The sequence below is a fragment of the Lynx rufus genome, unplaced genomic scaffold (genome assembly GCF_022079265.1).
Source record: "Lynx rufus isolate CCGP_SWC_20201006 ecotype Redwood Valley unplaced genomic scaffold, mLynRuf1.p SCAF_2, whole genome shotgun sequence".
In the NCBI taxonomy this organism is placed as follows: domain Eukaryota; kingdom Metazoa; phylum Chordata; class Mammalia; order Carnivora; family Felidae; genus Lynx; species Lynx rufus.
Window position 1 is genome coordinate 201,101,221 of NW_025814834.1, and position 27,996 is coordinate 201,129,216.

Sequence of the window (27,996 nt, forward strand, 5' to 3'; positions counted from 1 at the left end):
TAGGAATAAAATGGGAGATTTTTAGTAGAAAACCAGACTTCCACATGGGTGCTGGAGATCTGTGTAAGAGGACTCACGTCAAGAAACAGGCCAGGTGGATGTAAATTATTAAAAATATATAGAAAGTTGAAAGAAACCGGCTAGGCACACAGATGTCAGTAATGTTCAACCATGGCTTACCTCAAAGTCAGACCTGCCCTTGGAGCATGCCCTAACTCTTGAGCCTTTTGGTCTAGCTGTAGCTGTCTCCACGACTTCCTACCACATAGGCCACACAGCTTCTTTCCCAGCTGGAATGTCTAAGCAACTTCAATCTGCCCTAGCCACGAAACTTAAGCGTGGGGGATGGGGACAAAGGGTACTTGAAATGGAAGATCAACGTTGCCCATCATTTGGCATAACAGCAGGTAATTCATGCATTCTGACTTCACAGGGGGTAAGGATATAGTGTCACCGGAAAAAGGCTCCTGGGTTGAATAAATCATATGGTCCACTTCATTAATGACTCCAAATTCTTCTCTCCAAGAGTGTACATAACCCTACCTGGAACAATTATTGTTCAAAGACAAATTGGAAAACCTTGTTTAACGGCACCTTGGTTTTCAAACTCAAAAGGCTGTCGAAGGGAGTGGTGGTGCAAGAACAGTCATAATCAGAATAGTTGGTTACTAAAATCTTACAAAACGTTTCCAAAAAGGTAAAAGTTCTTCCAATACTTTTGTTAAAAAGGAGTCTCTTATCTCCATCACACAGTCCGTTTCTGTTTGTCCTTTGTCCTGACTACATCATGGCAGGGATCTCTGAAGAGACTGTGTCCAGGGGCTGCCAGTGACAGTCCATCAGTGCATCATACAGCTCCTCACTCTGCTCCATGAACTCCTTGTTGGCCTCCGTCACATCCAACTGCGGCATGGGGTCTGCAAGAAAAGCAAGGGTGGGTTCCGAGCGCCAAGAGCAGCTCTGGGAGACTTGGACTCTGTTCCCAACTGCCAGGACTTCTTCCTCAGGAAGTTCCCTACCCTCGGTCAGAGTCCCTCCTGCCTCACAGGGGTGGATACCACTGTCTTGCAGGCTTCCTCTGAGGATGAAAATAGAACCTACTTAGAGAATGGAACATGTAGTCAGTACTCAGATAATGGCGGCTGTTATTCCTCTTATCTCTGGCCTTCCTGTGCGCTGGCTTTCCTGGAGTGGTCTTTATTTCAATTTTGGGTTCTGGAAATCTGATCAAAATTACTAAATCCAAAGCACTGTTGTTAAAAGGGAACATTACATAGCCGTGAAAATGAACCTCAGCTGCATACAACTTGATTGGATCTCACAAACGGTGACTCTTAGTACGTTTACAACCATGAGCACTGAGGATTGTACAGAATTGTTGAAATCACTACACTGTACACCTGAAACTAATAACACTGCTAACCATACTGGAATTTCATTAAAAAAAAAAGGCGAGGGGTGTCTCGGTGGCTCAGTCGGTTAAAGCATCTTTTTAATTTTTTTTTAATTAAAAAAAAAAAACTTATGAGAAAGCGTGAGCGGGGGAGGGGCAGAGAGAAAGGGGAGACAGAATCTGAAGCAGGCTCCAGACTCAGCTGTCAGCACTCGAGAACTGTGAGATCATGACCTGAGCTGAAGTCATACTCAACTGACTGAGCACCCAAGCACCCCAAGCATCTGACTCTTGATATCAGTTCATGTCATGATCTCACAGTTCATGGGTTTAAGCCCCGCGTCGGGCTCTGTGCTGACAGTGTGGAGCCTGCTTAGGATTCTCTCTTTCCTCCTCTTTCTGTGCCCCTCCCCAGGCTCATGCTTTTTCTCTCAAAATAATAAACATTAAAAAATAAAGAGTTTATGGGGTGGCTGGATGGCTCAGTTGGTTGAGTGTCCAACTCCTGATTTTGGCTCAGGGCGTGATCTCATGGTTTGTGGATTTGGGCCCTGCGTGGCACTCTCTGCTGGCAGTGGGGAGCCTGTTTGGGGGTTCTCCCTCTTTCTCTACCCCTCCCCCACTCACACTCTCTCTCTCAAAATAAACTTTATTTTTATTTTTATTTATTTATTTTTAACGTTTATTTATTTTTGAGACAGAGAGAGACAGAGCATGAACGGGGGAGGGTCAGAGCGAGGGACACACAGAATCTGAAACAGGCTCCAGGCTCTGAGCTGTCAGCACAGAGCCCGACGCGGGGCTCGAACTCACGGACTGCGAGATCATGACCTGAGCTGAAGTCGGACGCTTAGCCGACTGAGCCACCCAGGCGCCCCCAAAATAAACTTTAAAAAAGGTTTAAATTGTCAAAAAAAATAGTGTTGAATGAAAAAAGCAAGACGTATCTATAGTACAGCTGCATTACATGAAGTTAAAAACAGGCAAAACTAAACCATATTATTTAAGGATGCATATCTAGGTGATTACAAAGAGAAAATCAATACAGTAGTTTCCCCTAGCAGGGTTGTGATTAGGGGAAGGATAGTTTCTGGAGGCTGGCAATGTTTTATTGCCCTGAATAAAGGTTTCACAAGCAATTGCTTTATAATTTACATATTAAACTATATGCTTGTTTTACATACTTTTCTGTAATAAAAGAAGTTAAAAAAAATTCCTTAATCACTATGACTGGTAACATTTTATACTTTTCCTTGCCATCTTGTGTTGGTTTAAAAGGCGCACACACACACACACACACACACAAATACAATAAAATGCACATACACAAACACATTCATTACAACACTTATTTTACAATTAGAGACATTAAAGAAGACCTAAGTAAATAGACATCCCATGTACTTGGACTGGGACACAATATTGTTTTTAGACAGCAATACTCCCCAAATTGTTCAGTGTAATCCCTATAAAAATCAGCTGCCTTGTTTTGCAGACATTGAGAGGCTCATAAAATTTAGATGGAAATGCAAAGGAGGCACACTTGGGTGGCTCAGTCGGTTAAGCGTCCGACTTCGACTCAAGTCATGATCTCACAGTTCATGAGTTCAAGCCCCATGGTCAGAATCTGTGCTGACAGCTGGAGCCTGGAGCCTGCTTTGGATTCTGTGTCTCCCCCTCTCACTGTCCCTCCCCCACTCATGCTCTTTCTCTCAAAAATAAACATTAAAAATTTTTTTAATTAAAAAAAAAATGCAAAGGATCTAGAATAGCCAAAACAATCTTGAAAAAGAAAGTTCGAGGACTTTGCCACTTCAAAACTTACTACAAAGTAACAGTAGTAAAAAACAAAAACAAAAACAAAAACAAAAACAAAAAACAACTGTGGCAGTGGCTGAAAGATAAACATATAGATCAATGGAATAAGATTTGAGAGTCCAAATGCAACCTGTACATTTATAGTGAATTCGTCTTCTAAAAGGGTAGCAGACCACTGAATGGTAAAGAATAGTTTTTCAACAAATGGTGCTGGGACAACTGGATAACCAGACAAAAGAATAAAGCTAGACTCTTAAGAATTAAGAACTTACTTAAACAAGAATTAACTAAACACGGATCAAAGACCTAAATATAAGAGCTGAAACTATAAACTCTTAGAAGAAAACAGGTGTAAACAAACAATGCCTTTTAGATAACAATATTTAAGCACAAACAAAAAAAAATAAATTGAACTTCATGCAAATTAACTTTTGTGCTTCCAAGGACATTATCAAGAAAGTAGAGACAGTCATGGAATGGGATAATTTGCAAATCTTAAGTCTGACAAGGAACTGGAATCCAGAACAGAATATGAAAAACTCTGGCAAGGCTACATACAAAGACAACCCAACTTAAAAATGGACAAAGGACTTGACTAGATATTTCTCCAAAGATCTGCACACACACAGTCAATAAGCATACAAAGATGCACAAAGCATTAGCCATTAGGAAAGTGCAAACCAAAACCACAAAGAGATATCACTTGAAACTCACCAGTGTGGCTGTAATGAAAAAGAGTAACAATCACTGGTGAGGATGTGGAGAAACTGGAAGCCTCATAAGCTGTTGGTGAGAACAGAAAATGCTGCAGCCTTTTAAGAAAAGTTGGCAGTTCCTCCAATGGTTAAATATAGAGTTTGCCATATGATCCAGCAATTTCATCCCTAGGTAATGAAAACTTTTCCCTGGCCATACAAAAACTTATACATGAATGTTCTTTAGTAGTATATTCATAATACTAAAAGTGGAAAGAACCCAAATGTCTATCAACAAAACGAATGGGTATCTACACAATGGAATATTATTTGGCTATAAAAAATGAAATAATGACACATGCTACAACATGGACAAACCTTGAAAACACTATGCTAAGTGAAAGAAGCCATTCACAAAGACCCACACATTATACACAATTCCATTTATTTAAAATGCCCTGGGGTGCTGGCACAGTGGGTACAGCACGTCTCTCTTAATCTCAGGGTTGTGAGTTCAAGCCCCACACTGGGCATGAAGCCCAATTAAAAAAAGGGGGGGGGCACCTGGGTGGCTTAGTCTGTTAAGCGTCTGACTTCAGCTCAGGTCATGATCTCTCAGTTTGTGGTTCGAGCCCCGCATCAGGCTCTGTGCTGACGGCTCAGAGCCTGGAGCCTGCTTCAGATTCTATATCTCCCTCTCCCTCTGCCCCTCCCCTGTTCGTGCTCTCTCTCTCTCTCTCAAAAATGAATCAACATTTAAAAAAATTCGGACTTCTGTGAATGGTGTGAGAAAGTGGTCTAGTTTCAATCTTCTGCATGTTGCTGTCCAGTTCTCCCAGCACCATTTGTTAAAGAGGATGTGGAGAAACGGGAACCCTCTTGCACTGTTGGTGGGAATGCAAATTGGTGCAGCCACTCTGGAAAACAGTGTGGAGGTTCCTCAAAAAATTAAAAATAGACCTACCCTATGACCCAGCAATAGCACTGCTAGGAATTTACCCAAGGGATGCAGGAGTGCTGATGCACAGGGGCACTTGTACCCCAATGTTTATAGCAGCACTCTCAATAATAGCCAAATTATGGAAAGAGCCTAAATGTCCATCAACTGATGAATGGATAAAGAAATTGTGGTTTATATACACAATGGAGTACTACGTGGCAATGAGAAAGAACGAAATATGGCCCTTTGTAGCAATGTGGATGGAACTAGAGAGTGTGATGCTAAGTGAAATAAGCCATACAGAGAAAGACAGATACCATATGGTTTCACTCTTATGTGGATCCTGAGAAACTTAACAGGAACCCATGGGGGAGGGGAAGGAAAAAAAAAAAAAAGAGGTTAGAGTGGGAGAGAGCCAAAGCATAAGAGACACTTAAAAACTGAGAACAAACTGAGGGTTGATGGGGGGTGGGAGGGAGGGGAGGGTGGGTGATGGGTATTGAGGAGGGCACCTTTTGGGATGAGCACTGGGTGTTGTATGGAAACCAATTTGACAATAAATTTCATATATTGAAAAAAAAAAAACCTACAGTCTATTACATAAAAAAAATAAATAAAATAAAAAATAAAATAAAAAAATAAAAATTTCGGAGTTCAAGCTGTATTACAAAGCTGTAATCATCAAGACAGTATGGTACTGGCACAAGAACAGACACTCAGATCAGTGGAACAGAATAGAGAACCCAGAAATGGACCCACAAACGTATGGCCAACTAATCTTTGACAAAGCAGGAAAGAATATCCAACGGAATAAAGACAGCCTCTTCAGCAAGTAGGAAGCTGGGAAAACTGGACAGCAACATGCAGAAAAATGAACCTGGACCACTTTCTCACCCCATACACAAAAATAAACTCAAAATGGATGAAAGACCTAAATGTAAGACAGGAATCCATCAGAATCCTCGAGGAGAAAGCAGGCAAAAACCTCTTTGATCTTAGCTGAAGCAACTTCTTACTCAACACATCTCCAGAGGCCAGGGAAACAAAAGCAAAAATGAACTACTGGGACCTCCTCAAAATAAAAAGCTTCTGCACAGCAAAGGAAACAACCAGCAAAACTAAAAGGCAACTGACAGAATGGGAGAAGATATTTGCAAACAACATATCAGATAAAGGGTGAGTAACCAAAATCTATAAAGAACTTATCAAACTCAACACCCAAAAAACAAATAATCCAGTGAAGAAATAGGCAAAAGACATGAATAGACACTTCTCCAAAGAAGACATCCAGATGGCCAACCGACACATGAAAAAATGCTAAACGTCACTCCTCATCAGGGAAATACAAATCAAAACCACAATGAGATACCACCTCACACCTGTCAGAATGGCTAACATGAACAACTCAGGCAACAACAGATGTTGGCGAGGATGCAGAGAGAGAGGATCTCTTTTGCACTGCTGGTGGGAATGCAAACTGGTGTAGCCACTCTGGAAAACAGTATGGAGGTTCCTCAAAAAATTAAAAATAGAACTACCCTACAACTCAGGAATTGTACTACTAGGTATTTATCCAAGGGATACAGGTATGCTGTTTTGAAGGGACACATGCACCCCGATGTTTATCGCAGCACTATCAACAATAGCCAAAGTATGGAAAGAGCCCTAATGTCCATCGATGGATGAACGGATAAAGATGTGGTGTGTATATATATATATATATATATATATATATATACACATACACACACAATGGAGTATCACTCGGCAATCAAAAAGAATGAAATCTTGCCATTCAGAACTACGTGGATGGAACTAGACAGTACTATGCTAAGCAAAATTAGAGAAAGACATATATCACATGACTTCACTCATATGAGGACTTTAAGACACAGAACAGATGAACACAAGGGAATGGAAGCAAAAATAATATAAAAACGGGAGTGGGGGGGCACCTGGGTGGCTCAGTCGGTTGGGCGTTCGGCTTCGGCTCAGGTCATGATCTCACAGTCCGTGAGTTCAAGCCCCGCATTAGGCTCTGTGCTGACAGCTCACAGCCTGAAGCCTGCTTCGGATTCTGTCTCCTTCTCTCTCTGCCCCTTCCCCACTCACACTGTGTCTCTCTCTCAAAATAAAATAAAAACATGAAAAAAAAATTAAAAACAGGGAGGGGAACAAAATATAAGGGACCCTAAATATGGAGAACAAACAGAGGGTTACTGGAGGGGTTGTGGGAGGGGGGATGGGCTAAATGGATAAGGGGCACTAAGGACTCTACTCCTGAAATCACTGTTGCACTATATGCTGACTTGGATGTAAATTTAAAAAATTAAATTTATTTAAATTAAAAAAAATTAAAACAACAACAACAACAACAAAACCCAGAATAGGTAAATCCAAACAGACAGAAAGTAGATGAGTGGCTGACAGGGACTGGAGGGGGCCGGCACATGGAGAGTGACTGCTAATGGCCGCAGAGTTTCTTTTGGAATTAGTGGTGACGATAGCACAACTTTGTGACTACTGCCCACCCCAACCCCCACTTGTGCTTTAAGTAAACGAATACAATTTTAAAAAAATATATTGGACTGTATACTTTTTTTTTTAACATTCACTTATTTTTGAGAGACAGAGAGAAACAGAGTATGAGCTCAAACCTGGGAACCGCAAGATCATGACCTGAGCAGAAGTTGGACGCTTAACCAACTGAGCCACCCAGAAGAGTTTTACTTCTTTAAAACTCAACATCTGTTTAGGGGTGCCTGGGTGGCTCAGTCGGTGTTCTCTCGTGGCTTCGTATTCTCTGTCTCTCCTCTCTCTCTGCTCCTCCCCCACTCAAACTGTGTCTGTCTCTCTCAAAATAAATAAATAAACTTAAAAAAAAAAAAAAAAACCTTAACATCTGTTCAGAAACATGTTGAAAAACTTTTTTTCATAACTTTTTCAAGCCTTAGAGAATCCTTTAATTACTAATATTTCCCTTGAAAAGTTTTGCAGGTTAGCAATTCCTTCAGTTTTACTTTCCTTTTTCTTGTTAAATTCAGTAAAAATTACAATAAATGCTTTTTTTTTTTAATGTTTATTAATTTTTGAGAGAAAGAGTGTGAACAGGGGAGGGGCAGTGAGAGAGGGAGACACAGAATCCGAAGCAGGCTCCAAGCTCTGAGCCGTCAGCACACAGTGCGATGCAGGGCTTGAACCCGGGAGCCACGAGATCATGACCCGAGCCGAAGTCATGCTTAAGTGACTGAGACACCCAGGTGCCCCAATAAATGCTTTTAATTAAAAAATAATAATGGCTATTACTATGTCCCAAATGGGGGTGATTTTCAGTTTCTTCATCAATGTTACTATAGTTTCCAAATTTTCAATGGTAAGTAACTATTACTTGAAAATGAGAGGGGTGCCTTGTGGCTCAGTCAGTGGAGTGTGCAACTCCTGATCACAGGGTCGTGAGTTCGAGCCCCATGTTGGGGGTAGAGATTATGTAAATAAATAAATAAACTTAAAAAAAAAATGAGGAAAAAATGTCATGTAAAATATATAGAAAAATTAAAACATGAAATAAAAAATGAATTTTCCAAATTATCAAACAAATACAAGGCAATAGTTTTGCAGGAGAATTGCATCTGGGGACCGAATGGCCCACGTCTAGGGAGTGACCAGCTCTCTCTCCTGTTGAGCTGCTCCCTCCAGGCTCTCTGGGACCTGCACAGACACCGCTGGGGGATACACTCAGTTCTTACTCTAATTAGCAAGCACTAGTTCTCTCACTAAAAGTCAGTCTCCTCAAGAGCACACTCCACATCGCACTCCTCAGCATCTAGCTACAGGCACAGTGTCAGCCACAGGGCGGTCACCCGGCAATAGCTGACAGAGGACAGAGGAAGGGGTGAGCAAACTCCTTTCTTACCTTCCAATGCGTCGTCCCCGACTTCTTCGTATGTCTGCCAAGAGACCAGAGAAGGGATGAGAAGCAGCGTGAACTCCTGGCCCAAGGCCAGGAGGCCTTTTTTTTTCTTTAACATTTATTTATTTATTTTTGAGACAGAGAGAGACAGAGCACAAGTGGGGAGGGGCAGAGAGAGGAGACACAGAATCTGAAGCAGGCTCCAGGCTCCGAGCTGTCAGCACAGAGCCCAACGTGGGGCTCGAACTCACAAACCGTGAGATCATGACCTGAGCCGAAGTCGGACGCTCAACCGACTGAGCCATCCAGGCGCCCCTGGGAGGCCTTATTTTTTTTTAAAATTTTTTTTTTTTCAACGTTTATTTATTTTTGGGACAGAGAGAGACAGAGCATGAACGGGGGAGGGGCAGAGAGAGAGGGAGACACAGAATCGGAAACAGGCTCCAGGCTCCGAGCCATCAGCCCAGAGCCCGACGCGGGGCTCGAACTCGCAGACCGCGAGATCGTGACCTGGCTGAAGTCGGACGCCTAACCGACTGCGCCACCCAGGCGCCCCTGGGAGGCCTTATTTTTAACAAGAGGAACTCGGTTGCTGCCTCTTTCCCATATTTTCTAAAGTCCAAGCTGCCACCCTTACCAATCCCTGGAAGACGACATACCCAAGAGGACCAGGTCTGCCGAACCATAGTTACCTGCATGGTGCTCTGTGTGTAGCCATACTGGGGGTAGCTGTAGCTGTAGCTGCCTGTGTTCTGGTCATAGCCCCACTGGGCGTAGTAGTTCTGGTACTGCTGGTAATACTGGTTGTAGCTGTAACTGTACATCTGACTATATTCCACTGGCTTCACGCGGCTCCTTAAATGAAGAAAGAAGCAAAAAGAAACAAATGTAGACAAACGTTTCCATAACTCTTACTACGTGGCCAGGGGCTGTTCTAAGTGCTTTCCGCAGATCAACTCATTCAAAACCCACGACAACCTTATGTAAGAACAATACATTATTCCTATTTGAGATGAGGAAATTGAGGTACATACAGGCCACATCATTTGTCCAAAGCCACATAGCTAATAGGAGATCCACACCCAGGCAATCTGGCTTCAGAGCCCAGGCTTTACAGTCAGGAGTTTTGTTTTTGCTTTTAATTTTTTTTTTAAGTTTATTTATTTATTTTGAGAGAGAGCGAGCGAGCGAGCACGAGTCGGGCAGGGACAGAGAGAGAGGGAAAAGAGAGAATCCCAAGCAGGCTCCACACTGCCAGCACAGAGCCTGACAGGGGGACTCGAATTTATGAAACTGTGACATCAAAAACTGAGCTCAAACCAAGAATCAAACCTTAACCGACTGAGCCACCCAGGTGCCCCTACAGTCAGGAGTTTTAATGGTTAGGTTTGTCTCTCTTATCAAATCTTGTCAGTACTGACTTGTCCTCTTACCAAGATCTCGGGGGGCTGGTTTTTTTGCCACCCACAAAGGCTCAGGTGAACAAGGCCTGGAAAATCTGGATTTAGGATGATCCAAGAAGCTTGTCAACTACAAAATGTCTAATCACCTCTTCTCCACACACACACAAAACAAGTGTTCCAGAAGGTCCAGTAGGCTTAGCGGCACCACTGTAGTCACAGCTACCATTACGGAATAGGTACTCAGGATCTGGGCCCGTTGTTTTTCATATACAGTCTCCTATCTTAAGTCTCACACAACCCTTTGGCAGAGCTATTATGTATTTTTCCCATTATACAGATGAGAATACTGAGCCTCTAAAAGATTAAGTGATTTACCCAAGGCCACACCTAGGACCGGAGCCAAATTCAGCTCCAAGGCTCATGCTCTGAACACCACACTGTTACCTACAGTACCTGCTCTGACAGATGTAAGACATCTTGCCAGGCTCCTATATCCTGCACTCATAAATCAGGGCTGAGGCCCAGGCTCAGTGGGCAGCTTTCTTCTCCTGCTTGCATGGCTACCCTAGCCACTGTTAACCAAAGACAGAATGTCAAGCTTGAAAAGGATCCACTGCTCTCAAAAATATACACAATCATGTGTGAGTAGGCTTATGAGACAGGCCTGGGGTATGACCAGCAGTCCGAGGTGGGAGGAATCAAAAGAACAACATGGCAATGTGCTTCCAGAGTCATCACACTCCTGAGAGCCAGACTCATAAGTGCACACCAAATACGCAGGAGGCAGAGGCCCACACCACCCGCTGGCTGGCTTATAAGGAGAACTGTAACTGCCACGTGGTGTGGAATGCACTCACGTCCTCATGCTTAGTGTATTCTATCTCCACAGTGAAGCCAGAGAGGAAACCAAGTCATAAGCAGGAGGTGAACTACCACAGCAATCCTGTCACAGGAGCCACAAGTTCTCAAAGTCGGAATGAGCGCGAGTTGTTTTCGAGTGCAACATCTGCTTGGTGAGCAGGACTTGGCTAGAGCAGTTAGACAACTCCACGTCTGACCATCTTAGCATCACCTCCTGAAGGGGTGGCCGGATGAAGTCTAGTGGCAGAGACTTCCTCTCCCTGCCCGGCGTGAGGCTGGAAACTGCTAATGCTCCCCTCCGTGACTACCCTGAAACGTTTCCAAGGAGTCTGCCACCCTCCTGATATATTCACATAATTGAAGGTCATCTCCCTGGCCTGGGTCTGTACACTTCTGCTCTGTTTCTCCACACTCAGCTCTTACAGATGAATTCTCAAAGAGAACCCTTACCACCCTCAATTCCCAGTGCTTGATGGCGCCTCCCTAGAGGCAGGCCCCAAACTCTGACAATGATCAGCCGGGAAATGGAACAGAACATAACCTCCTTGCAGAAGGCACTTTCTTTTTCTTGTTTACAGCTACAACTCCAAAGTCTAGGTCAGGGCCCACAGAGTTGTAGGAACTCGTTATTGTTGACTGAATAAATGGTAACACGTCAGAAACAACCAACAACGTCAACATCTGAGGAACCTTGAGGCAGAATATACGGTCAAGATACCCTGAAGCTATTAAAAATATTATGGTGAGGGGGCGCCTGGGTGGCTCAGTCGGTTGAGCGTCCGACTTCAGCTCAGGTCACGATCTCACGGTTCTTGAGTTCGAGCCCCGCGTCAGGCTCTGGGCTGATGGCTCAGAGCCTGGAGCCTGCTTCCGATTCTGTGTCTCCCTCTCTCTCTGCCCCTCCCCCGTTCATGCTCTGTCTCTGTCTCAAAAATAAATAAACATTAAAAAAAAATTTTTTTTTTTTAAATAAAAAAAAATATTATGGTGAGGATTGTAGAGCTATGTCGGAAAGGGAATGTGTATATGAGGGAAACTGGGGGAAAAAGAATGAGCACTGTTACTGTAATTAAAAATGAATAAAGAGGGGTGCCTGCATGGCTCAGTTGGTTAAGCATCTGACTCTTGATCTCAGCTCAGGTCATGATCTGATGGTTGTGAGATCAAGTCCCGTGTCAGGCTCCAAGCTGGGCATGGAGCCAGCTTAAGATTCTCTCTCTCTCCCTCTGCCCCTCCCCCCACTGTCTCGTGGGCATGCACATACACTCTCTCTCTCTCAAAATAAATAAATAAATAAATATTTTTAAAAAACGAATAAACACTGGGTGCCTGGGTGGCTCAGTTCGTTAAGCATCCAACTCTTGGTTTCAGCTCAGGTCATGGGCCGTGGTTCTTGGGCTTGAGCCCTTCATCCGGCTCTACAATGGTGGCTCAGAGCCTGCTTGGAATTCTCTCTTTCTCTCTGCCCCTCCCTCGCAGGAGCTCTCTTTCTCTCTCAAAATAAATAAGTAAACTTTGGAAGTCAGAAATCATAATTAGTCATTTTAGGATAATGAGGAAATTTCTTTTAAATATTTTCTGTAATGTTTTATATAGTATAGAATAACATTTTGAGGGGAAATTACTCAAACTGATCTTCCATGTATTAAATACAGTTAAGCTACAAAGAACCTCCAAATCTTTTGCTGCTTTGAAAAACCTTGCCATTTAGGGGCACCCTGGTGGCTCGGTCGGTTAGTGCCCAACTTTGGCTCAGGTCATGATCTCACGGTTCATGAGTTCAAGGTTCACATGGAGTCACTGCTGTCAGCACAGAGCCCGTTCAGATCCTGTCTCTCACTCTCTGCCCCTCCCCCACTTGGGCTTTCTCAAAAATAAATAAAACGTTTAAAAAAAAAAGAAAGAGAGAAGGGCACCTGGGTGGCTCAGTCGGTTAGGCGTCTGACTTCGGTTCACGTCATGATCGCCTGTTCATGAGTTCAAACCCTGCGTCAGGCTCTATGCTGATAGCTCAGAGCCTGGAGCCTGCTTAGAGTCTGTCTCCCTCTCTGCTCCTCCCTGCCTCACACTCTGTCTCTGTCTCTCTCAAAAGTAAATAGAAAGAAAAAAAGAAAGAAAGAAAGAAAGAAAGAAAGAAAGAAAGAAAGAAAGAAAGAAAGAAAGAAAGAGAGAGAGAAGAAAGAAAACTGGCAGCCTAGGACTAGAACCCAATGAAAAAAAAAAAAAAGACAGAAAAACCTGGCCATTTGGAAGTTCTGCCCCAAGAATGTAGCCATTCTGCCACTCATGGCATAGACTTCCTCAGCCTTCACATTATTGACTTGGGGGCAAGGCAGACAAGTCTTTCGGGTGGGGCCGGCCTGTGCATTGTGCGACATTTAGTAGCATCCCGGGCCTCCACTCATTAGATGTCCTCCCCGACAAGTTGTGACAACCAAAATTGTCTCCAGGTGTTGCCAATGTCCCGCTGTGGGATGAAATTGTCCCCAGTTGAGAACCACTGCTTTGGCCAAAGGATAGAAGATTCTATGCAGAGAGCAGTTGTCTTCTGAGTGAAAAACCTGCTTGGAGTTGTAAGGGAAGAAGGGCTCTCTGACTGGCATGACAGGTATGATAGTGATGTACATAATATTCTGTAGTGTTTAGGATCATTACCTCTTAGCTATTCCCATAGTTAAAATTGGGTATAATATCTTTCCTTCTGCTCAATTCTCATCAGTTCTGTGGATAAATCTCTAATGGTGACACTACGGGGCAAAGAGCAGAGCCCAACTGCTTTCCCAGCACTGCTACCAGCCATATCTGAATGTATGTGCCTTCACCAGTCAGAGCTCTCTGGAGGGGCAGAGTTATGTCCCTTCATCTCCAATGCCCAGAACACAGCCTAGCAAGTAACAGGCACTCATTATCTGTGACCTAAACTATGCCTCCCTGCAGTCTCACGTCCAGTATGCGGAAGCTCCCATTATCACCAAGCAGATGAGGAGCGTCCAGGCTGGCATCAGTCCAGAGGCTCTCTACCTTCCCGCCAGTGCACGACTCACGCTTTGGGGATTGCCACACTCAGCCGAACTGGTTTAGACCCTAAGCCAACTGCTCCCTGGCACTCAGTCAGAGCTCGCTTCTGTTCCAGTTCATCTGTGAATTTCACGAAACCATAGCCCCTGTAGGAAACAAAAGCAGATACACTATTTAGATCACAAATGTGATGAAGGTAAAGTTTAAAAACAGAAAAGAGAGAGAGTCCCTCAAACTCTGTAGGAAGGGATGAGATCCCCATCAGTGGAGGCATGCTGTAGGTAGAACAATTCAAGATTCCAGCGCTGGAGGATCCTGAGATCTGGGGGAATCCCTACTTTAGTTCACCGTTCCCCTCCACGCCTTCACTGATGGGGCTCCTTCCCAAACAGAGGCCTCCCACCCAATCTACTGGAAATATTACTATCATCAGTATGGTAGTAGTAACAGCCATAGAAGTTCACTGAGCAAATACTTCCTGCGTCTGCCCTGTTGGCCAGGTATGGTGTTAGGCACTGGGGCTCAGCAGTCCTAAGCAGACAAGGTTCTTGCTCTGCTGGACTCACATTCTACTTGGGGGATCAACGAATGATAGTGAACATTTCACGAGCACTTTTTATTTCCCAGCACCGTGCTGAGCGTCTCATCAAACGGCCCAACGATTAGATAATGGTGGTATCTGCATTTTACTGAGGAGGGAACTGAGGTCAGAGGGGTTCATAACTTACCCGACATCACTGGAGAATCAGGATTCAGATCTAGGTCCCAAGCTTGTAACTCAACCTCATGCTTATAACTATTACTCTGATCAAGAATAAGCCTTTCTTGAGGTTTTTCCACTTTTGAAGTAACACTAATAAATAAAATGGTAAACACCTACAAAGCCTATCCTATTGCTTTATTTATATCACATCATGTAACTCTGACATCAGCCCTATGAACAGATACTATCAATCAGCATCTGTTTCACAGATGAGGAAACAGGGTCAGAGCTTCGGTGACTTGTTTCCCACATTATCCCCAGCCAGTACTGGAGTGAGGGTTCACACCAGAACGTCCAGCTCCAGAGCCTATGCTCTTAGCCACCGTGCTCCATGGCCTTGCTCTAACATTTCCATCCAAAACACAAATCCTAGAACGGGGTAGGCATCAGTAACCAATGAGGTCTTACTTAGACACGCCTGTCTGGTCCAAAACCACCTTGCCTCCCCGACAGGAGGGGTAGACTTTGACGAAGAATTCATACAGCATGCCGTCATCCACGTCTGGGGTCAGGTCCCCCACAAACAGGGAGTACTCAGGGCTGAGAGGAGAGAACAAGATTCAGAGACAATCACCAAAACCTTTGTTCTAACAAGCTCTTTTGGCCCATTCTAGGTAAACCTCCTGGGCCTTCTGAGGGAACAGCACATCTGATGGGCCCTTAACCAGGTCCGAATTTGTTCCATTTGGCAGCCCTGGCAGAAGAGTTATGGAAGCAGCCCCCTGTCCCAAGTCCCTTACTCACTGAACAAAGCCTGTTTGGCTTTGAGTGCAGATAGGGAGACCCGGTCAGAGGATCTCAAAGGAGAAATCTACACATTCTGTATTCACTGCATTTTTGTAAAGTAATTTCTTTGCAAAAAAAAATTTTTTTAATGTTTTTATTTATTTTTGAGACAATGCAAGAGACAGAGTGCAAGCAGCGGAGGGGCAGACAGAGGGAGACACAGAATCGGAAGCAGGCTCCAGGCTCCGAGCTGTCAGCCCAGAGCTGGACGCGGGGCTCAAACTCACGAACCGTGAGATCATGACCTGAGCCGAAGTCAGACGCTTAACCGACTGAGCCACTCAGGCTCCCCTTTTTAAGTAATTTCTATGCCCAACATGGGGTTCGAATTCATGACCCCAAGATCAAAAACTGTGTGCTCTAGGTGTCCCTCACTGCATATTTTTAGTTGAAATAGTGAAAGATAGAGAATGAGAACTGGACCTTATGTCCTAAAGCCTGAAACCCCAGCTAGGATGAAATCCCCTAACTTTTAGAATGTGTGTCAGCAAATTTTTCCTGTAAAGTGCCAGACAATAAAAGTTTTAAGCTTGGCGGGGCACCTATGGTCTCTGTTGCTTTTTCTGTTTTCACAATCCTTTAGAAGTATAAAAACCATTTTTAGCTTGCAGGTGACACAAGTCAGGCCACATCTTGTCAACCTCTTATTTTAAATATATATATTTTAAGTTTATTTATTTTGAGGGGGGGTGTTGTGCAAGCGTAGGGGAGGGGCAGAGAGAGAGAGAAAGAGAATCCCAAGCAAGTTCTAAGCCTAGAGTCCAGCATGGGGCTTGATCTCACAGATCATGACCTGAGCCAAAACCAAGAGTTGGGCCCTTAACCAGCTGAGCCATACAGATGCCTTTATTTTATTCTTTTCTTTTAATAGTCATTCTTTTTTTTCTTTTTTTTAAATTTACATCCAAATTAGTTAGCATATAGTGCAACAATGATTTCAGGAGTAGATTCCTTAGTGCCCCTTACCCATTTAGCCCATCCCCCCTCCCACAACCCCTCCAGTAACCCTCAGTTTGTTCACCATATTTATGAGTCTCTTCTGTTTTGTCCCCCTCCCTGTTTTTATATTATTTTTGTTTTCCTTCCCTTATGTTCATCTGTTTTGTCTCTTAAAGCCCTCATATGAGTGAAGCCATATGATTTTTGTCTTTCTCTGACTGACTAATTTCACTTAGCATAATACCCTCCAGTTCCATCCACATAGTTGCAAACAGCAAGACTGCATTCTTTTTGATTGCCGAGTAATACTCTATTGTGTGTGTGTGTGTGTGTATGTATATATATATATATATACACACACATACATATATATATATATATATATATACACACCACATTTTCTTTACCCATTCGTCCATCGATGGACATTTGGGCTCTTTCCATACTTTGGCTATTATTGATAGTGCTGCTATAAACTACTCTACTCTATTCTATTCTAGAGAGATAGAGCACAAACGGGAGAGGGGGGAAGGAGAAAGAGGGAGAGAGGGAGAGAGAGACAATCCCAAGTAGGCTCCACACTCAGCATGGAGCCCGATGTTGGGGCTCAATCCCACGACCTAGGGATCATGACCTGAGTCAAAATCAAGAGCTGGATGCTCCGCTGAGTGAGCCACCCTAGGTCCCCCGTTCGAGAAAAATTATTAAAAGAAAAAATCAGGGGCACCTGCCTGGATCAGTCAGTGGAGCGTATGACTCTTGATCTCTGGGCTATGAGTTTAAGTTCAGATTACTTAAAAATAAAATCTTAAAAAAAGAAAAAATCAAACATGTAAACTCATTATTATTTTCTTAGTTCAAGCATGATATATATTCCTTCTTTAAAATCAGAATATACAACGGGCAGCTGGGTGGCTCAGTAGGTTGGGCATCTAACCTCAGCTCAGGTCATGATATCAGTTCGTGAGTTCAAGCCCTGAGTCAGGCTCTGTGCTGACAGCTTGGGGCCTGGAGCCTGCTTCAGATTCGGTGTTTCCCTTGCTCTCTGCCCCTCCCCCTCTCGCACTCTGTCTCTCTCTCTCTCTCAAAAATAAATAAATATTAAGAAATAAAAAAATAAAATCAGAATACACAAAAGGACAAAAGAAAAATAAAATTACCAACAACCCAACCACTCAAAGGTAATCACTATGAACACTGTTATATTTTTGTCTTTTTTTTTTCCCTTGGGCTTCTCTTTTTGAATTTACAAAACTTGGGTATAACTCATTTTGTTTCTAGCATTTTTTCACTTTTAACATATCACCAATGTCTTGACATGTCCTATTTTGCTACAATGACTTATTAATGGATACACAGTATTCCAATTAATAAACATATTGTCACGTAAACCACTTCTCAATTATTAGATTATCTGGGGTTTCTCCAATTTTTCCCATTATATGTAATATTTCAATGAACACTTTTGAGGCTAATCTTTGCATACATCCATGAATAAATTCTGAAAAGTAGAATTACAGGGTCAGTGGGTGCATATCTTTTTTAAACTCTTGATACATTGTTTTAAAGCTTTTGAACAGCACCCTGAAAAGCTGAAGCTGAACGGATTTATGTTGCTACAACAGGTCAATTCTTACTATGGGTAACAGGGAGGAAGGCTAGAGGTGGGCCCAAATAGAATACATGGGTCTTGACAAGAAGCCCCAGTGGGGAAGGGGAAGGAGTCATCCTTTGGGAGGAAGGCAAAGTGGACCAAACTTGGCTCCTCAACCGTCTCTTTGGTAGAGCCCAACACAGTGATGCGTCTTGTCTCTATCTAGACATTTCCTGGGGCTTGAGGCTACCTTGGGGTTACCCTATGCTTACCTGTTATCTGGTTGTTTCCCATAAGTGGCATAGTTCAGTTTAAAACGTTTTGCCTAGAAATTTAAAAACAAACAAACTAAAACAGAGAAGGGCATTTCAAGAGCCAAACAATATTTGAAAAAAACTGAAATAAATTACCTTGGCCAAAACATCTCCCCCTCTCTAAGCCTCAGCTTTTTCTCCTGTATAAAATGGGGGGGTTGCACGGATGATCGCTAAGGGCACTGCCAGCTCCATGGTTCTATGAGCCCAGGTGTGCCAGCTTGGTGCAGCTGTAAGCTAAGTAACTGTGGGAAGAGCAGAATGTAACTCTCTTGAAATGTGTCCTCACTACCGCCAGCCTGTTCTAGTTTCTCAGTCAGGCAGAGGTCTAGGGTTTCAAGTCTTCCGTTAAGGGAGGCAGAGGTGCACAGCGCAAAGGGCATGGATTTTAGAGGCAACCAATCTTCAGTTTGCATCCTGGCTCTGTACTTACTACCTGTGTTGCCTTGGGGCAAGTTATTTCACTTCCCTGAGCTTCAGCTTCCTGGTCTGTCAAAGATAACAATGCCTACTGTTCAGGGTTTTTATAGGATTAAATTAAATAATGTAAGTATACAGTAGGGATTCAATAAATGATAGTTATCGATGACAATAAAAATGGCAACATCATCATTATCTAAGTGTCCTTACAGGTGTGGCTCCGGGAAGGGGTTTCCCATTAATTTTATGCAAACACTTCTCGGCTGTGGCCAAATCTGCGAATTCTACAAAACAGTAGCCAGCTGGGATTCTGGAAAGAAAGCAAACAAGAGAAAGAGAATGGTTAAAGGTGGGATTCTCAGATGAGACTAAGCCCTGGCCTGAGGGGAAGGAAAAATGTTTTTCTAACCAGAGCCTGTACTGTTTCTTGTTCCCTCTTATATTCTAGTTCAAAACTAATTTACAAACCTGAATGTAAGGATTGCCAATCTGGGCCAGTCCCACACTCATCTATCTAGTAAACATTTACTTATGTACTATATCACCTATGAAGTATTTTTGTCAAGAATATTTAATATAATATGGGGCACCTGGGTGGCTCAGTTGAATGCCTGACTTTGGCTCCAGTCATGATCTCATGGTTCATGAGTTTGAGTCCCACATCGGGCTCGCTGCTGTCAGTGCAGAGCCTGCTTGGGATCCTCTGTCCTCCTCTGCCCATCCCCCACTTGCACTCACTCTCTTTCTCTCTCAAAAATAAACAAAAATATATATATATATATTTAATACAACCCAATCAAACCCTTAGATCTAATGTCCAGTTTACAGGAAATATTAGGGACAGAACAAGTAAAACACCACCAAAAGGAAGCAAATAAGTCCAGAAAGTTAAACTAGATTCCAGAATGTAGAACCTTATGTAAGACAATTGGTCTTACCTCTTTAAAAAGTCAGTGTTACAAAAAAAGATAAGAGGTGAGCATTTTTTTTCCTTTTTTTTTTAATGTTTACTTATTTTGGGGGGAGAGAGAGAGAGAGCGCACGAGCACAAGTGGGGGAGGGAGAGAGAAAGGGAGACACAGTCTGTGCTGACAGCTCAGAGCCTGGAGCCTGTTTCAGATTCTGTGTCTCCCTTTCTCTGCCCCTCCCAGGCTTGCGCACTCTCTGTCTCTCTCAAATATAAATAACATTAAAAAATAAATAAATAGGGGCGCCTGGGTGGCTTGGTCAGTTAAGCGTCTGACTTCGGCTCAGGTCATGATCTCACGGTCCGTGAGTTCGAGCCCCACGTCGGGCTCTGTGCTGACCGCTCAGAGCCTGCAGCCTGTTTCAGATTCTGTGTCTCCGTCTCTCTCTGTCCCTCCCCTGTTCATGCTCTGTCTCTCTCTATCTCAAAAATAAATAAACGTTAAAAAAATAATAATAATAGATAAATAAATAAAATAAATAAATAAATAAAAGAGACAGGAGATGATCCTTTAGTTCATTAAGTGTGATGACTGAGTGTTCATACTTTTGTGATATGTACCTTCCTCAAACCCTGTTACAACCTTAGCACACTACTCATCTGACTTGGGGAAAAAAAAAATTTTTTTTTTTAAAGCTATAAAAAGCTATTCTCGGGGCAAATATAAAAATTTAAATGTAGACTGGCCACTATAGGGGAATTATTTGGGTATCGTTTGATGGGTATCAGGGAATCACTGTTAATGCTGTTAGTATGATAGAAGCATTGTGGTTATGTCCAGTTTTTGGCAATGTATGCTTAAATATGTTGTGGTAAACTGTCACAACATCTGTGACTTACTTTCATATGATTTAGCAAAAAGAAACATGTATCTACATCTATCCAGTTAGAGAGATAAGGAAAATATGGCAACATGTTAACAAAATTCAGTGGTGACTGTATTAGTGTTCACTGTACCATTCTTTGTAGTTTTATTTGAAAATTTTCATAATTTAAAGTGGTTTTTTTTCTTGATCACCTACCACAGGTCAGGCTGATACAGAGCTGAAGAACAAGATTCCTGTCCTCAAGAAACTTACAATCTGGCTGGCTGGACAAAGTAAATCCATGGACCCTAATTGCAAGATGTCTAGGAGATCCCCCATATTCTATTTTTTAAAGAGACGGAAGTAGGAGAATATGGCTATATCCTCTGACATCCCTTCTACTATGAGATTTATACTGAAAACAGTTAATTTTCCTTAACATCATCCTTACAGGTATCACCGGTGAAATAATCCTAACTTTTCTGGAAATATTACTCAAGATCCTTAGTTCCAATAAACATATGGACACAAAGCCAAGAAGGTATGGGTAATAGCAGTGCTTGTGCCCAAGGATCACAGAACAGGATCTATGAGCTCCATGTTTGTTGATGCTAAGAAGAATGAAGGGCCAAATCTGTGTCTTCTATGTGCGAGAATCTTGAGGCTCACAGATGTGAAGACCACCATTAGTAAGAGCTACCCACTACTAGGGCACCTGGGTGGCTCGGTCAGTAAAGCAACTAACTCTTGATTTCCGCTAGTCAGGATCCCAGGGTTGGGGTTATTACTGAGGATGATGAGATTATACACAATGTGGGCTAGCTAAAATGTAACACAGATTTCTGGTGGGCTGCAGTTAAGCTTGGAAGGGGCGTGGGTTCCTTGGAATGCCAGAGGCCTGAATGCATTATGCCCTAGCCGGGAGGCCAGACCTTCCAGGTGTTTCTGCAGTCCTTGGGGAACTCCCTTATCTATACATTGCATACAAAGTTTAGCAAAATAATAGGACACATAGCCACTTGCCATATTTCTCTGATTTGATTAGTCTCTTGTGATTATTCACCTTTTAGTCAGGCACCCTTTGTTTTTGCTTGCCCGAAATGTTATACGCCCTTTGAACATAAATGAGAGTATAAGTGAGGCAAACAGGGTCTTAGTCTGTGAACCCTGACCCAGTGCCTTCTCCTCTCTTTCTTAGCAAAGAGTGGAGTAATCTTTCTTCCATCAGGGCAGGGTTTGCTGGCCATTCCCAGCAGGATCAAGCCCAGCCTCAGACTCCCCACTGAATGTGGAGCCTGCTTAAGATTCTCTCTCTCTCTCTCTCTCTCTCTCTCTCTCTCTCTCTCTCCCTTTGCCCCTCTCCCTGCTCTCATGCTCTCTCTAAAAAATTAAAAAAAAAAAAAATTCAAACATGGACTTGAAAAAAAAAAGAGCTGAAGACTACAAAGCACTCACTATGGGCCAGGTTCTGTGTTGGCCATTTCACATGCACCATCTCTCACTGACTGAATCGTCACACTAACTCTGCGAGGTGAATGAAACCATTACTCCCATTTAGAAGGGTACACGGAGACCTAGCAGGATTCTACAGTAGGCCTTAACCCACACAGCTGGGATGTGCCACAGGTTGGAGTTGAATTCTGACTACATTCTTTCCCCAACATTTTATTGTAAAAAATTCCAAACATAAAAATGAAAAGAATTGGGGGCACCTGGCTGGCTCAGTCAGAAGAGCATGCAACCCTTGGTCTCGGGTCATGAGTTTGAGCCCCACATTGGATGAAGAGATTACTAAAAGAAAAAGAAAAAACTTAAAAAAAAGAAGAATTGTATAGCAAACACCTACATATCCACCACCTATAATTAACCCTTTATTATACTTATTTTGTTACACAATTATCCATCTATCCATCCCTCTACCCACTTATCATCCTTATTTTCTGATACATTCCAAAATTAGGTTTTAGATATTGGTATGCTTCCCTCAATTACTTCAACATGCATATTATTCAATTATTCTTTACAGTTTTTTTGTTTGTTTTACAAGCAGTGAAATATACACACAGAGAACTGCCCAAATCTTCTAGACACTGAGTTATTTTTACCATACATCAATTTTGTATATTCTACAAGTTTAAATAAATGGAACCATACAGTAAGGCTTTTTTCATTTAGCATAATGCCTTTTTTTTTCTTCAGGTAAACTCCACACCCAAGGTGGGGCTCAAATTCATGACCCCCAAGATCAGGAATCACATGCTCCACCAACTGAGCCAGCTAGGCACCCCTTCATTCAGCCTAATGATGGAGATTCATTCACGCTGTTACTATATAAGTAGTTTGTTCTTTTTTATTGCTGAGTGGGATTCTATTGTATGAAAACACCAATATGTATCTGTTTACCTATCTGTGGATATCTGGACTGCTTGCAGTTTTCAGCCATTGTCCTGAAGCTGTTATGAACACTCTTTTCAATTCCTATTTTTGGTGGATAGATGTTTTCATTTCTCTTGGGTAAATACCTAGACTAGACTTGCTCAGTCATAAGGCAGATGTATATAAGAAACTGCCAGACTCAGGGCTCAATCCCACGAACCATGAGATCATGACCTGAGCTGAAATCAAGAGTCAGACACTTAACTGACTGAGCCACCCAGGCACCCCCCACTCAACTGCATTCTTAATGATTCTTTTAATGTTTATTCATTTTTTTTAATTTTTTTTAATTTTTTTTTTAACGTTTATTTATTTTTGAGATAGAGAGAGACAGAGCATGAGTGGGGGAGGGGCAGAGAGAGAGGGAGACACAGAATCCGAAACAGGCTCCAGGCTCTGAGCTGTCAGCACAGAGCCCGACGCGGGGCTCAAACTCATGGACCGCGAGATCATGACCTGAGCCGAAGTCGGCCGCCCAACTGACTGAGCCACCCAGGCGCCCCTAATGTTTATTCATTTTAGAGAGAGAGAGAGAGAACGAGCAGGGGAGGGGCACAGAGAGAGGGGGAGACAGACAATCCCAAGCAGGCTCTGTGCTTCACACTGAGCCCCACCTAGGGCTTGATCTCACAACTGTGAGATCATGACCTGAGGCGAAGTCAAGAGTTAGTCACTCAACTGACTGAGCCACCCAGGCACCTCTGGTCTTCTTTTTTAAATTTGCATTTACTCATTTTACAGTATTCTTATAAGCCTCTTCAAAGTCTTTTATCAAGTGAGGCTGAATAAAAATGCAATGTGTCTGTAAGTATCAGCGTAAGAAACAGCTAAAGTTTAGTAACGGATAGGAGGATATAGTTCCAAATCTCATTTCAGTAAAGTAGAAAGTACTACAGAATGTTTGTTTTCATACCAGTAGCTGATTATCTGGGGACTTCTGTCTACAAGAGTGAAAAAGAAAAATATTTAGGCTAGCATGATGTATCAGTCAGAAAATCCTAGATATGAAGCGTCTCAGCCCCTCTGGCCAACCTAGTAGTATTTAAGTTCTAACAAGCACCCTTATCCCATGTGATTGACTAACTAAACCTTTCTTTGTACATTTATAGATCATGCAACCTTTCCTAGAAAGAACAGAGCTCTTCTCTCCTGTACCACCCTGGGCACCAAGGAACCAAACCCCACCACCACCACCAAGGAACCAGGCCCTTTGGCAATACCTCTGAGCCCTGTGACAACATCTGTCGCTGGCACCACTGAGCCTGTGTGTAATCAAGAACTGTCATAGAGGGGTGCCTGGGTGATTCAAGAGGTTAAGCAACCGACTCCTGATTTCAGCTCAGGTCATGAACTCACAGTTTGAGTTCAAGCCCCACAGTGGGCTCCGCACTGTCAGAGTGGGGATTCTCTCTCTCTGCCCCTCCCATACTCTCTCTCTCTCAAAATAAGTAAAATAAACTTAAAAATTAAAAACAAAAAACAAAAAACAATTGTCATAGACCACTGCACTTCCTTAATTAATTGCCCTAAATTACTTTTAAAATCTCTGGGCCAGGAGAAACCTTGGAGTGGGTGTGTGTGTGTTGTTTTATTTATTTTTATTTATTTAAAAAAATTTGAATGTTTAGCTATCTTTGAGAGAGAGACAGAGAATGAGTGGGGGAAGGGCACAGAAAGAGAGGGAGACAGAGAATCTGAAAACAGGCTCCAGGCTCTGAGCTGTCAGCAGAGCCCGATGAGGGGCTCGAACTCAGGAACGGTGAGATCAAGGCCTAGGCTGAAGTCAGATGCTTAACCAACTGAGCCACCCAGGCACCCCTGGAGTAGGCTTTTGGACAAGAGTCTGCCTTCTCCTCAGGTGGCTGACCTCCTGAATAAAGCTCCTATTCTTTCAAATTAAAACTCCTCTCTTGGGGGTGGGAGGGTGAGAAGAAAAAACAACTCATCTCTAGAGTATTGGCCTTTCCAACTATAGGCAACCAAACCTGGGTTTCAGTACAGGTATTAAACTCTGAATACACAAAGTACCTGTCAACCAAATAGCCAAAACTGACTGCAGTTCATACCTCTCATCTGTATTTTTCAACCATGTGATGTTTTATTTAAAAAAATTTTTTTTTAATGTTTATTTTTGAGAGAGAGGCAGAGCTTGAGTGGGGGAGGGGCAGAGAGAGAGGGAGACACAGAATCCGAAGCAGGCTCCAGGCTCTGAGCTGTCAGCACAGAGCCCGATGCGGGGCTCGAACTCACGAACCGTAAGATCATGACGTGGGCTGAAGTCGGATGCCCAACCGACTGAGCCACCCAGGCACCCCCAGCCATGTGATGTTTTAGCAAGCTACTTTAGTAGAGTATGTGGCAGAGTAGCTGCTCAGTAAATACTGACAATTGATAAAAGAATCCTCCCTTTTCTAACTAGAACCCTAAGGAAAACTAAGACCCCCTCCTCCCAAGAGAAGGAAGAATCTGGAGGCAATATAGCACCACTATCTCAAAATATTCTCTGCATTTTGTTGTTTCCATATTTACTGTTTCATCTCCCTATTAGAATGTAGTAAACTGCATGAGAGGAAGGACTATGGTTTGTTTCAGCCTCCTATCCAGGGAACCCAAAACAACAGCACATAGTATTATTTCTATAAATAACTTTTTAAGTGAATGACACACGAGAGTTAAGAGCACTCATGGCTTTAAGAACAGACCTGAGTCCTGGCTTGTCATTTAATAGCTCTGTAAACTTTAAGACAGTTATGAAGCTTCTCTAATAATAGTACTTAGCTCAGACGTATTTGTCTGACTTTAGGGGCACCTGGCTGGCTCAGTCGGTGGAACATGCGACTCTTTATGTCAGGGTTGTGAATGCAAGCCTCATGTTAGGTGTAGAGATTACTTAAAAATAAAATCTATTAAAAAAGTGATTTTAGGGGCGCCTGGGTGGCGCAGTCGGCTAAGCGTCCGACTTCAGCCAGGTCACGATCTCGCGGTCCGTGGGTTCGAGCCCCGCGTCGGGCTCTGGGCTGATGGCTCAGAGCCTGGAGCCTGCTTCCGATTCTGTGTCTCCCTCTCTCTCTGCCCCTCCCCCGTTCATGCTCTGTCTCTCTCTGTCCCAAAAATAAATAAACGTTGAAAAAAAAAAATTAAAAAAAAAAAAAAGTGATTTTAAAGCGTTTATTACTGTGGCACCTGGGTGGCCCAGTAGGTTGGGTGTTGGACTTTGGCTCAGGGCATGACCTCATAGTTCATGGGTTTCAGCCCCGCATTGGGCTTTGAGCTAACATAGCAGAACCAGCTTCAGATTCTCTATCTCCCTCTCTCTCAGCCCTTCCCCCACTCCCTTTCTCTCTCAAAAATAAACAACAAAAAAAGTGCTTATAACTAAGCATACTGTAATCTGTTTATACTTATTGAGCATACACCATATGCCAGACACTGTTCTAAATGATGAACGTGAATTAACTCATTTAATCCTCACCATAACTCTTTGAGGGCGATGCTGTTATCACCTCCATTTTCATAGTTGTGTCAGGAGATGGAGAGGTTAAGTAATTTGCGAAAGGTCACAATAGTAGACATAACTTTCAGTCTGGTTCCAGAGTCCAGTCCTCAAGCAATATGCTACACTTTCTCTCAATAAGCCCCCAAAATGTTAGCGTTTCTAACGTTATATTAACTATTATTAGGGGTGAGAAGCCCTGACTTAGTGATGTTTACACTCTCAGAATGACACTTGCAGCATGGTCTATTAACGGAGAATTGAGAAGATCGAAGGAGAAAATGTACCCAGTGAGGCGGTTTCGGATAATTTTGACGCTCATTACGGTCTCCCCCATGGTGGCAAAGGCTCTGGAGATGAAATTCTCATCCATGTAGGGCTCCAGCTGCGTAAATACAAGAGCAGAGCGATTCAGGCCAGCCAGCAAGCAGGCTCCTCAGTCCGGGTTCCAGAGCCCACGCGGGTTTGGCTACGCGATGCTGGTGGGGGCGGGGTGAGGGAGGGGAGATTTTCATCTACAGAATGGCCTGATCCCCAACTTTCAATCCCTTGCCTCCTTCCCCTCAAACTTGCTCCCTTTAGGGGGCCTCCCTTCTGGATCTAGTAATCCCTCCAGTCCTAGAGCCACAGCGCCCTTCAACCTTGGGATTCTGCCATGCTATCCCCCTAAAGAACCTCCCTTTCCCTTCCATGAACCCAGGTGAAAGGCCAGGAACCCCCACCCTCAGACTCGGTCCCTTCTTCTAAATGCTGGGACCCTCCTGTGTCACCCAAAGAACTGCCCTCCCCATTCACTTCCACCCTTTTGGGATTCCAAGACCCTTCCGCCTCAGACTCTTCCTCCCCCGTGACACTAAGAGTCGTCCTCCTCGGACCCGCGCAGCCGCCCTCACTCACATCGCCCATCCACAGGCTGGCCGCCATGTCCGCAGCCGGCCCGGAATTCCGTGGGCCAAGGAGGCCAGCGCGGTAGCCAGACCGCTGGGTCCGGGACCGCCAAGGAGCATGCGCCTCGGACGCCTTCTGCGCAAGCTCTGAAACTCCAGCGCCCAGGGCCGCGCCCGGATTTGCCACTCCGGGTTTTTCCGACGATTCGGCTGGGCGCAGAGTTCCTGGATCCCTGGGGGCGGAGCTACGCCGGAGTCGGCGGGATGGGGCGGAGCAGACGTCACTGCCGGCACGCTGTTGCTCCAGTAATGGGGTTTCTCGGGTTTCTCTCTGTGTTCAAATACAAACGTACTATAAAATTTTGCTTATTGTGAAAAAACAAAAACAAAAACACTGCAAATATAAGCACACTTTTTAGAAAACGGAAAAGTGCCCTTTGGGAGCCAGGACGACTCAGTTCCACTACGTGGCCTTGGACAAACCACAGGTCGGCCCCAGCCACCCCTTCACCATTTCCCAATTTGCAAGACGTGAGATTTTTGTTGAAGCTGG

The 27,996-nt window shown here is 43.5% G+C and overlaps 1 protein-coding gene and 1 non-coding gene across 4 annotated transcripts; one reads left to right on the forward strand and one right to left on the reverse strand.

Moving 5' to 3' along the window:
• Positions 1–27,752, reverse strand: TRNAU1AP (tRNA selenocysteine 1 associated protein 1). 3 transcript variants are annotated; one of them, XM_047084438.1, is made up of 10 exons: positions 27,454–27,752; positions 26,844–26,941; positions 19,065–19,164; positions 18,393–18,445; positions 15,210–15,341; positions 14,065–14,184; positions 9,449–9,611; positions 8,760–8,793; positions 3,926–3,994; positions 1–917 (listed from the first exon to the last, which is right to left on the reverse strand). In XM_047084438.1, exons 1-10 carry the CDS (start codon positions 27,478–27,480, stop codon positions 781–783), a joined length of 933 nt encoding a protein of 310 aa, XP_046940394.1. In that variant the 5' UTR covers positions 27,481–27,752; the 3' UTR covers positions 1–780. The 3 variants fall into 3 exon arrangements, with proteins under 3 accessions (XP_046940394.1, XP_046940395.1, XP_046940396.1); XM_047084439.1 differs by having other exon boundaries at positions 26,844–27,035; XM_047084440.1 differs by lacking the exon at positions 3,926–3,994 and having other exon boundaries at positions 27,454–27,747.
• On the forward strand, positions 20,328–20,427 carry LOC124516856 (small nucleolar RNA U13). The gene has a single exon (XR_006963244.1). It is a non-coding gene; the product is annotated as a small nucleolar RNA U13 (small nucleolar RNA).
• Positions 27,753–27,996: the final 244 nt, after the last annotated feature.

Coding starts and splice junctions, on each gene's coding strand:
- TRNAU1AP (XM_047084438.1), bottom strand. CDS start 27,480: ATGGCGGCCAGCCTGTGGATGGGCGAT. Junction 26,942..27,453: donor CCAGCCTGTGGATGGGCGAT/GTGAGTGAGGGC, acceptor GTATTTACGCAG/CTGGAGCCCTACATGGATGA. Junction 18,446..19,064: donor CCCTTCCCGGAGCCACACCT/GTAAGGACACTT, acceptor TTAAATTTCTAG/GCAAAACGTTTTAAACTGAA.